At 56.5% G+C, this 11,007-nt stretch overlaps 1 protein-coding gene across 1 annotated transcript in view; it reads left to right on the top strand.

Annotated features, from left to right (window-relative positions):
- The window catches only part of SORCS2 (sortilin related VPS10 domain containing receptor 2), a 72,483-nt gene that overhangs the window by 21,290 nt on the left and 40,186 nt on the right, over positions 1-11,007 (top strand). Inside the window, 3 exon segments of the mRNA XM_023525663.1 lie at positions 1,176-1,294; positions 2,039-2,128; positions 8,859-9,044. Coding sequence (XP_023381431.1) covers positions 1,176-1,294; positions 2,039-2,128; positions 8,859-9,044 — 395 coding nt within the window.

The following is an 11,007-nucleotide window of genomic DNA, read 5'->3' as shown; positions in this document are numbered from 1 at the left end:
GGAGGTAAGCCGGGCTAGGCCGAGCTCCGTGGAGGGTGATCGGGGGCCTGGCCAGAGCAGAGGCGCTGGTGCCAGCTCCCAGCCCGCCACGTGCCGGCCACGTGAGCCTGGGCAGCACCCTCCCCTCCCTGCACTGCGACTGGCAGCGGTCAGCCACATGGTGCCCGGCGCGGGCGTCGTGGGTGAGGACGTCATAGCTCTGGGCAGTAGACAGGGCTGCTGCTGGGTCCCCTTCCCGTTGCCGAGCCCCAGGCTCTTCCCCGCAGCCATCGCTGTCGGTCCTTCCGCCTCCCCTCCTGGCCGTGTGGGTGGGAACGTCTTCCTGGCGGCTCAAGAGCAGCCACAGCGAGTGTGTGACCACAGACCGGCAGGTGCGGTAGCTCGGGGCTTTGGTCCCGCCGCGCCACGGGGGTGGCCTGTCTGGTCGGCGCCAGGCCTGGTGGCACACCGAAGTTCTGGCCATGGCAGGATGAGCAGGGGATGAGTAAGTGGACGAGCAGGTGACCGAGCGAGCGAGCGGCTTGCCACCTTTGAGTCTGGCCTAGGCTGGTCCCACCACGTGTCCAGCCAGCAAGCCCGTGACAGGAAGTTCGGTGTTGCCACAGGGAGCGACTAGGCCGTTTAGAGGGGAAGGGACAGGGCCGTGCCTGACCAGGTGCCCGCGCTGTGCCACGTCTCTCCAGACCCCCGGCGACTCCCCAAGCGGGGATCGAGACCCGTTTACAGTGGCAAGACTGAAGCCGAGGTCGTCCTGCTGCTGGATCAGGGCCTGGGTCCCCGGCCCCTCAGCTCCCAATGGTGCCTGCCACCCAGGCTGTGGGCGGGACACACCCCAAAGCTGCTGATGTCAGCAGGCCTTGTGCCATGCTGTAGACGGGTTCCCAACGCGTCCCTCAGCCTCAGCCTCCTCACATGGGGCCACGGTGGCTTCCTGAAGGTTCAGGAGCTCTTGGCAGCAGAGTGCTGGCACAGAGCCGCCCCACGCAGCAGCCGCTGGGACCACGGGCGAGCCCCCTAAAACTCCGCCCCGCCCGCACACCCCGCAGCGTCGGCATGCGGCAGAGGCAAGGAATGCCCGGTGGGCGGTGTCCCAGGCGCCCGGCCCCCAGCTGGGCTCTGAACAGCAGGGATACCGCACGCCTCACGGCCCGGTGGCCGGCCCTTCTCTCTTGCAGGTTCCCGGTATGTCACCTGCCAGATCCACAATTGCTCCGCCAAGACACTGACGGCCCCGTTTGCGGGCCCCATCGACCACGGCTCCCTGACTATGCAGGACGATTACATCTTCTTTAAGGTACCGTCGCCCGTGGGCTCCTGGGACCTGGCACTAGGTGACGTGGAGTGTGAGCCACACTCGCGAAAATGGAGTCGCTCAGGCAGAAGGCCATAAAATGGCTATTAGACTTTCAAGTTCAACTTAATTCACAGTTCTCCTGGCCCCTGTGGCCGTGGCTGCGGATACCCCAAAGGCCCACGAAGCCGGGACCTTGACTCGGGCTGCTGCCTGCTCTCCCTGCCTTCCGCCTCCAAGAACCCCTCACAGCTCGGGGCCCCCAGGCCCACACCCATGTTGCTCCATTTGGTCCTGGTGACTCTGGAGCTGACGGGGGCTGAACCGGGTCATTGCTGGGGCTGTGCGCAGGAAGCACGTGGTCTGACCGCTCAAAAACCCCAGCGACTGACTGGTCATACCGCTTCTTGATTAGTTCCACCGACGAGGGGCTCACTCCTTCCAAAACAGCCTGTCCCTCTGCTGGGTAGTTCAAATCTTAGATAGCTCATTCCACCTCGTTCCGTAACTCAGATGCAGTGACACACGGAGCTGAGAGAGTGGGGGTAAGAGGCTAGTTCTAGCTGGAGGAGGTCGAGGAGGGGCGTCTGGTGCAGGGCTTTGAGGGATGGATGGAAGGCCGTCCACCTCAGGCAGAGAAAAGGGGCATTTTCGCCAGCGGAGTGCGACGTGCAGTTTCTAATCCGCGAGGCGCGGGCTCGGCAGGAAACCGAGCCCCTCAGAAGCACGTTTCTTCCCGCCTGTCAGGCCACCTCAGCCAACCGGACCAAGTACTACGTCTCCTTTCGTCGCAACGACTTCGTCCAGATGAAGCTGCCGAAATACGCGTTGCCCAAGGTGCGTGGTCTCCTCATCCCGCCTGCCTGCCTGGGCGGCCGTGTCCTGGGTCAGGACTGACTCGTGGGCCAGCGGGACTTGTGCACAGGTGCTCGGCGGTCCCCAGGTCAGGGCGGAAGCGACCGAGCGCGGGCGCGCTTGCTCTAACCGCCTCCCGCAACCCGAGCTCCAGCCGCGCGTGCGACCGGCTGGTCCCGTGTTGGGGCCTCCGCCACGCCCTTCCCTCTGCCTGGCCTCTCTCTACCCAGAACTCCTGCATATGTGACATTTCAGGAGGAAGGTTACTTACTGGTGACCCTCCAGGGTGGTCTAGGTCTCTGTTTTCTGCTCGCACCTCAGCTTTCTCCTCCCCAACATCCAGGGGGCTAGAGACGCCCCCGTGTCGGGCTTCTGCCTTCAGCTAGAGTTTCAAGAAGTGGGGCGGTTTCTGTTTTATTTACCTCTGCATTCCAACCGCCTAGTATGGCGCCTGCACATAGTAGGTAGTCAGTTATTGCTACTTCCTTCCGCTTGCCTGGGCATCAAAAACGGGGGACACAGGGGCAGCCCAGACCCTGTTCCCAGCCCTGCCTCAGGGCCAAACTCCACAGCCCCCCTACTGATACATTATTCCCATTTTACGAGGGAGGCGGTTGACCTCCAGAGAGGCTGAGTAAACTATCCGAGGTCACGCAGCTAGTTAGAAACCAAAGCTGCTACTTCCTGACCCTCCGTGTCGTCTTCTGCACCTGAGATGGGAGTGTGCGTTTCTCAGAGTCCTCAGTGGGATTTGCGGGGAGCACCGCTGTGTGTGTCCCACTGCAGGCCCTCGGCGGTGTGCATCACCTACCAGCTTCCTTTTTCCCCATTTCTGCGGAAATACGGGTGTTCAAAAAGAATGTGAGGCCGTGATAGAAGGCACAGCCTCCACGGCATAAGTGGGTGACAGAAATGAGACATCTGCGTGCCCTCCATGTCACTCGGTCCCCAGGGAGGGCCAGGGGCACGCTCTGATCCGGAGCGTTCACGTGGCATTTGCATAGCATGACATGCGCTCACTTGGAAGTCTGTCCCCAGGACCCAGTGACAGGAGTCGAGGACGACAGGCGAACCAGGCCACCCCGCCCCTGAGCCCTGCGGGGCCTCGAGGCCTCATCTCGACCTGCGGAGAACTTTGCCCAGCCAGGGCCCAGGCCTCCTCCCCCCTCCCCAAGTTCAGCACCCCAGTGCATGCCCCCAGCGCCTCGTAGAACTCGCTAATTGAGTTTCCTAATCGGGTTTTTTTGTTTTTTGGTGAATTTATAACTCTTGCCTGTTTCCTTCCCCTAAACCACCCACCCCCATCTTTTTTCTTTTCCTCAATTGCCTGAGTAATATCGTGAAAACAGTGGGAATCGGAGCGGAGGGGAACTCGCCACAGCCTCCTGCCCTCTCCACGGTTTGGTTTTCCCTCCTGGCAGTCCTTGGCCACATGCCAAAGCGACTTTCTACAGAATGACACATGATATCCACTGTAAATGGCGGCAGAATTTCACTGGAGGAGCGGCACTGTTTAGCTCAGCCAGACTCCTGCCATTGAGACATTCGGGCTGTTTCAATTTTTCGTAATTATAAACAGTGCGACTATGAATATAATTGTTCCTGCAGGTGTTTCTTTTTTCATTTTCTGAAGTTAAAATTCGAGAAGAACATCTGAACAAAGGACCTAAACATTTGTATAGCTTGGTTCCTTTCTAAAAGGGTCCCTCCCACCTTGCCACTGGCAAACGAGAAGAGACCAGTCTCGACACAGCTTTGCCAGATTTTGTTGTGCCATTTCTTGCTATTTTCTATCTACTTTAAAAGGTATAAGTGGTACCACTCTGCTGCCTTCATTCACCTAGCTGCCAAAACTATAAAAAGTGAACAGTTTTGATTATATTTATCAGTATCCTTTGCTTGTTTACTTACAATGATTTTTTTTTTAATTCATGTTTCCTAACAGAAAAAAAAATAGATAAAGGCTAAAAATAGACAAAAGAGGAGAAAAATTCAAATATCTAGCCATTATATATATTTTAAAAAATGATAAGTATAAAGTGAATGCAAATGTCCTTTAAATATTTCTTTATTTGTAGTAAATTTATATGCAGTAAAATTAAATTCATAGAGCATAGGAACGAAGGGGGCAGTGACGTCAGGGAAGATGGTGCGTAGAACGCGGGGGGAGTTCACCTTCTCGCCTTGCAGGGGCGAGGCCGTCTGCTCCGGTCTGGAACCCTGGAGTCTATTCAGAGGCTTGTAGCTCTCGGGGGGATGTTTGGATGGTAAATCACATTGATTTCCACAGTTTTAGCTCTTTTTTTACCATGGTAGCGGCCGCCCGTCCCCCACCCCAGCCCCATGGCAGGTAGCTATGCACAGACACCCGGAACATTGTGTGTGCAGCTTGCGGGAGCCAGAGGGGACACGAGGACCTCGTCCTCCAAGTGCTGGCAATCTGTGCTCTGATGCTTGATTGCCGCTGTTGACTGCGAAGGGTGCCGATGTCCTGCCTGGTAGTCGTCGTCACAACTACCACTGGCTGAGGCAGCTTTTAAGGGATTTACAAGGCCAAACCCTGTCCCCACCCCCCACTCCATCTGATTTCCTTCTTTTCTTTCTTTGGGAGCCAGATAGTCAAAGACTAGGACATTGAGAAGTTACCACATATATGGAAGGATTTAGAGAGTCACCATGCCTGCCCAGGGACACACGCAGGCTCAGAAGAGACCTAAGAAGAACTCGAGTTGAAACCTCAGGCTGATGCCTGGTGCAGACACAGCCTGCAATAATCAAAACCAGAAACAAAAACACAAAACAGAAAACCCTTGGGAAGAGGGAAGAATCTGATTTTCACAGTGACTTCATTATTGTATTCAAATGTCCAGTTTTCAACAACAACGAAGTCAAAAGTCGTACAAAGAAAGTATGATTCATTTGAAGGGAAAAAACAAACCATTGGAAATTGTCCCTGAGAAAGAGTAGATGGCAGACCTACTAGACAAAGACTTTCATACGACCGTCTCGAAGATGTTCATAGAACTGAAGGAAAACAGAGAAAGTCAAGAAAACAAATGACAAAATGGAAATATTAAAAAAAAAAAAAATAGAAAACAAAGAAAGGGCTCCCAAAGGAATTCTGGAGCTTAGAAAAACAAAAACGAAAACCCCTCATTGAAACGGGAACATTCATTAGATTCCAAAGCAGAGCTGAGCAAACGGAAGAAAGAATCAGAGACGTAAAGAGAGCGCGATTGAAATGACCGAGTCCAGGGACAGAAAGAAGATGAAAGAAGAGTGAAGACGATCTGAGGCGGACACCACCGAGCAGACTCACATACGCATTATGGGAGTCCCCGAGGGGAGAGAGAGAGAGAGAGAGAGAGATGATTTAAAGAAAGCGTGGCCAGAAACTTCCCCAAACTGATGAAAGACACGAATATAAATATCTACAAAAAGATGATGAACTTCAAGTCATATCAATACAAGGAGCTCCACACTAAGACGTAGTATAATCGAACTGTTGAAAGACAAAGAGAGAATCTCGAAAATATCAAGAGAAGCAACTCGTCACGTGTAAGTGGCCTTTAATACAACCGTCAGCAGATTTCTCATCAGGAGCCTTGGCGGCCGGAAGGCAGTGAGCTGATATATTCGGAGTGCCAAAACAATCTGATGACGGCGTTGGTTTATTAGGCTGTTCTCTGAATTTGACATAAAAATCGATGGGGAAATTTTCCGTATCATGCTTATTAATCATTTTTTAAACTTTCCAAAATTACTTCTTTAAAATATATTCACGACAACTAAAGGAATGATAACGGAAATATTTGTACCATTTCTACCTGCTCGCTTCTCCACCTCTCCTTTCTAGGATAAATCTCACTTCCTCATTCCTCAAGGCAACTGTCATAGAAACTCTTATAGACTTCTCCATCTTTGTTCTGCCTTTGCATCTTGGTTTAACAGGCTCCAGATTTTAGATCGTACATTGCTTGCCAGCTAAAAGACTACATTTCCCAGCTTCCCTTGCAGGCAGCCGCATGCAATCGTATTTCTAAAATCCAAGATGTGAGTGGAATTGTCTTGGAAGATTTCTCAGAGCCTTTCTCTCTCTCTTTCTTGCCTCCTTCCTGCTGCCTCGCATATCAGAATGATGGCCGGGGCTCTCGCAGTCATTCTGGATCACGTGGGACAGTGGAATGATGACTCTGAAGGCGCCCTGTTGCTGGTGGCTTCGTAGCGCTTCCGTGCTGGACTCGCTACATCTGGACTTCTTTTACATACTTCCTTCTTGTTTAAGTTCGTCCCGCCCCCTCCGTCCAGCTCCTGTTACTGAAAATCAAACCTAGTTCTACATGTCGGCATCCTTGGCGGTCCTTCCTCTTAGCGCTCCAGACCACACGAATATGTGCACACAGACACACACAGGTATGGGATCGTGTTTCACGGTCATCGTTTAAAAATGGAGTCAATAAAACGGAGTCGACAAATGTCTTCTTAAAAAAAAAAAAAAGAGTAACAGAGGCAAATTAAAGCAAACATTACCTGTTATCACTTTCTAATCAGCAAAGAGTTTTAAAAGGCCATTCTCGATGCTGGCATGCATGCAATGGAATGAGCACCCGCTACCCCTGCCAGCCGGAAAGAATTAACATGAGCTCTCCGGGCAGTAATTTAGCAACACGTAACAAGAGCTTTGGGATGTTCCTGCTCTCCCACGCGGCTATTCACTTTCTTGGAATTTGAGTCAAGGAAATAACCAGACAGGTAACGACCTGCAGGAAAGTTCATGGCTGTTCTGCACGTAACGTGGGAGGCGCTAAAGGCTGCCCGGTAGGCTACATCCACAAAGTGGAATGTCACGCGGTCATTAACGGTGGTGTTTACAAATAATTTTAATGACAAGGAAAATGCTCCCCATATAACGTGAAAAAGCAAGCTACAACCCAGACGTGAGAGAAACGTATGAATCATACTTGGGAAAAGCCCAAAGTAAACATTTTAAAATGATATCATCAGGTCCCTCGGGGGTGGCATCATCGGCAACTTTTAGATGCTTTATACATTCTGTCTCCCAGATTACAGTAAACACTTACGCAGGTCGTGTGAACATTTACCCCTGTGCGTGTGGAGGACATAGTCTGAATTAGTTCAGTAGCAGTAACTGTTGAATGCTTACTGTGCCCTCGGGGCCGGGCACACCCTGAGCTCAGGACCACCATGGCACCGGCCCATGGAGCGCCCTTCCCCACTGAGGCAGCAACATGGACACATTGCAGTTTGGCCGCTAGGGAGGGTCCTCCTGGCCAAGGTACATAGCAGGTGCTTCACACCGGAGCACCCTTTTTCCGCAAGGCCCCTTCTTTTGGGCTCACAGCCCAGGGGCCGGGCCAGGCAGGAGGGGAAGGGGCGGCCACCAGCCTGCGCTCTGCACAGGCAGAGAGAGAAAACTCCTTTCTCTAATGCCCTAACGTCGGGTGAGAAAACATCACGGGGCGTGCATCCCAAAGCCGCCCCAGCCGTGGGGTGGTAGCGGGGCGCGGGGGCGGCCCTGCAGGTGCTGACCAGCACCGCCCACCTCCGCCCTCCGTCTTCGGCTCCCGTGTCTTGGCCGCTCTGTCACCAGAAAGGCGATCAAAGTTTCGGAGCGGTAGAAGGCAAAGGGATAGGCGCTGGAGGATAAAGGCTCGTGACGGCCTTGAAGCGGGCGCATTCAGAGGTCTTTCCACGGCCCACGCGGCCTCTGGAGCTGGCTGGGGCAGAGCAGGAAAACGAGACCGCGGTTGGCCCGTGTTTCCATTTCTCGTTGACGTGCCCGGGTCTTGTTTTGATTCTGAATCACAAATCTGGAGCTGAACCCCCAGATGACGGCCGAGTCCACTCACAGCAGCCAGCCTCCTGCTCGGAGCGGGGACTCGCGGCTGGGAGCCTCGGCCCTGGCTGCCACCTCCTCAGGCGGCCCTCCACCCCCCTGCTGGGCCAGGGGCCTGTCCTCTGCTCCCACGGTGCCCTGGGCTGCCGCTGTCTGCTGGGGACTGCCCTGGGGCCTTGCTGGGTGTGGAGAGTGGGAACAGCCACAGCTGTGACCCAGCTCCCAGCGTGGGCAGGCACGGAGGAGCTGGGGATAGGCAGCTTGCACGGCAGGTGGCGATGGCATCCCTGGACGTGACCCAGTGGGTGCTCCAAAGGACAGAGGCCGTGCACGGCTCCCTGCTGGGCCCGAGCGCCTAGAACAGTGCCTGGCACACAGTAGGCGTCTCAGGGGTACGTGCCCAGTGGATGAGCAGCAGATGGCTTGCTGGACCCTCAGAAGGAATGCGGACAGGGTTCAGGGAGGAGACACACCCCCGCCTCAGAACGCATCAGGGGTGCATTCTGAGTCTGGGGGTGCACGGAGGAGGAAGCCCTCCTCCTCACACAGGGACAGATGGGCAGAGCCTGACGTGAGGCCGGGAGGAGGGGGCCTCACTGTGTCACACCCTGTGCCCAGGCGGTCCCCTCTGCAACCCCCTGTGGAGGGGCACACCGTTGCCCCATTTCTGGAGGTGGGAAAATGGTGCAGAGAGGTAAAGGGATTGTCCATGGCCGCAGAGCCGAGAGGGCAGAGCCAGGGTGGACGTCTAGGTCTGCCCGACTCCTGGAGAGCCTGTCGCCCCCCAGGGACCGAGGCCGGCCGCCGCCCCCCAGCCCGCCTCTGACCCCGCGCTGTCCCCGCCCCGCCCCCCAGGATCTGCAGATCATCAGCACAGACGAGAGCCAGGTGCTCGTGGCCGTGCAGGAGTGGCACCAGACGGACACCTACAACCTGTACCAGTCCGGCCCGCGGGGCGAGCGCTACTCACTGGTGCTGGAAGGTGTCCGCAGCTCCCGTCAGGCCGAGGAGGACGTGGTCATCGACATCCTGGAGGTGGGCGTGCGGGGCAGGGGGCACCGGGGACCCCCCAGGCTGCCGGGACCAGGCCCCACCCCTGCGCTTGCCCCGCCCTCTGCCCCCTTCCCTCAGCCCTGCAAGCATTTCTGTAAAGGGCCAAGCATTTTGGCTTTGCGGGACGCTACGTAGACACTTTCAGAGGAGAGAACACGTGCTTTTTGTGACAAATTTCAAAATACGATAGTGAAGCACAAGTTTTTTATACAGACCTGTGAGTGCGAAGAATGAGGTTATTTGGGGGAGACACCTTTGGCTGAGTTGGGGTTCGGTGTTAGTGGTTCCCGTCATGGCCTAGACCATAAGCGTCCCCTACAAAGCCACCACTGGCTCACTTGGCCTGCACGAGACCAGGCCGAGACCGGGTTCGGCCAGAGGAAAAGGGCTGTGAGCCCCGCTCCATCGCCGGCCCCCCATTTTCTGCCCCTCCCCTGGCCTCCTGGCCCCTCCCCTCGGTATCTGATGTCTGTATCTCCCTCGCCCCTCAGCCCCTCCCCGCTTCCTCTCCCCCCTCCCATTAGGGAGCCTGAGGCCACCCCGCTGGGGGTCCTGCTCCGCTGGGAGCCTCCCCTCCCTGTGCCCTCCCTGGGATCCTGACCTCATCTGTCCTACGTGGGAGCCTCTGGCTGGCTCTCGTCACGTGACAACAGGGGCTCCTGGCTCGCAGGCGGGCTCTCTCCACCGATGACAACGCCCATCCCCAGCTTCCTTCTGTTTTGGGGGTGCCACCAACATCAATCAGTGGCTCGGCCTGGACCAAGCCTTTCTCGGTCACCTCCTCTGTTCTCGTCCCCACCAGAGCTGGTGGGAGGGGGTCCCTCAGCTCATTTGCAGTTAAGGAACCTGAGCCTCAGAAAAGGCAGGGCCGGAAGCAGGCGGGAAAGCAGAACCAGCCGCGTCCGCCTGCCCCGAGTCCGGCCCCATGCCGCTGGCCGGCTCCGCCTTGCTTGGTCATTCACCTTCGAGCTTCTCCCTTACGCCCTGCCCGTGAGGAGCCCCCAGGACACCCGCCAGTGGACTAATGGGCGCAGCTGTTTTGGTTCCAAGTGCTAGATGGTAGGCCTGCCAGGCTCCTTAAGGGCACACCGTGTCTGCCACCCCTGCGAGGCTGGGGACGGTGTCCCCAGGGTGGCAGCAGAGCCAGGGCAGATGGTGGGGTGTGTCGTCTCTCGATGTCAGCACAGCAGGGAGACGTTCTCCCAAAGGAGTGACCGTCATCGCTTGTTCACAGTGAAGCCACTTGTCAGGGGCACTTCCCGAGCTGGACAGTGCAGATGAACCCAGCCCAGGCTCACTGCCATTCACCAAAGGCCACACGCAGGTGGCCTCGTCCTGCCTGCGGCAGCCCCTCTCTGCAGAACCTCCAAGGAGGCCACCAGACACATCGCACACCTGTCTCTGGAAGGTGTCGTCACCGCTCCTGCACAAGGCCAGCTGGGAGGAAGGGGGCGAGTGAGGTGGGCATGGGAAGGGTGTCCAGGACGTGGCCCCGGCCGTTCTGTGTGCAGGTGTCTGCCACGCTGTACCGCACGCCAGGCTCCGGGCCCTGGCCTCTGCAGGAAGACCGTCCAAATGGTTCCGACACGGTGTTCCAGAGCCTGGCGGGCTGACTAGCCAGGGGCGATTGGCCGGGCTGCAGTGGCAGTCAGGGTGTGCTTCCCGGAGGAGGAGGTGCGGGCTGAGTCGAAGCCTATCAGAAGTTAACCAGCTGAGGAGCCAGGAACAGCAACTCAGGCCCGAAGACTGCAAAGCGAGGGGACATCCGGAGGGTCACTGGGGTTATCCGACGGGGCCACTGTAACCACAGGGAAGGGGGCGGGAGAGGGGACAGAGGGACGCGGGTACTTACGGAGGATGCTGGCCGAGAGCTGCAGCGCCGCCGGCTGCGAGACGGAGGACGGGCCCTGAGCCCGGCACGTGGGCGCCTCGGCAAGCTGTCCAGAAAGAA

This window comes from Pteropus vampyrus, unplaced genomic scaffold (genome assembly GCF_000151845.1).
Source record: "Pteropus vampyrus isolate Shadow unplaced genomic scaffold, Pvam_2.0 Scaffold589, whole genome shotgun sequence".
Lineage (NCBI taxonomy): Eukaryota > Metazoa > Chordata > Mammalia > Chiroptera > Pteropodidae > Pteropus > Pteropus vampyrus.
The sequence above is the reverse complement of the archived record's forward strand: the minus strand, read 5'-3'. Positions and strand labels throughout refer to the sequence as shown.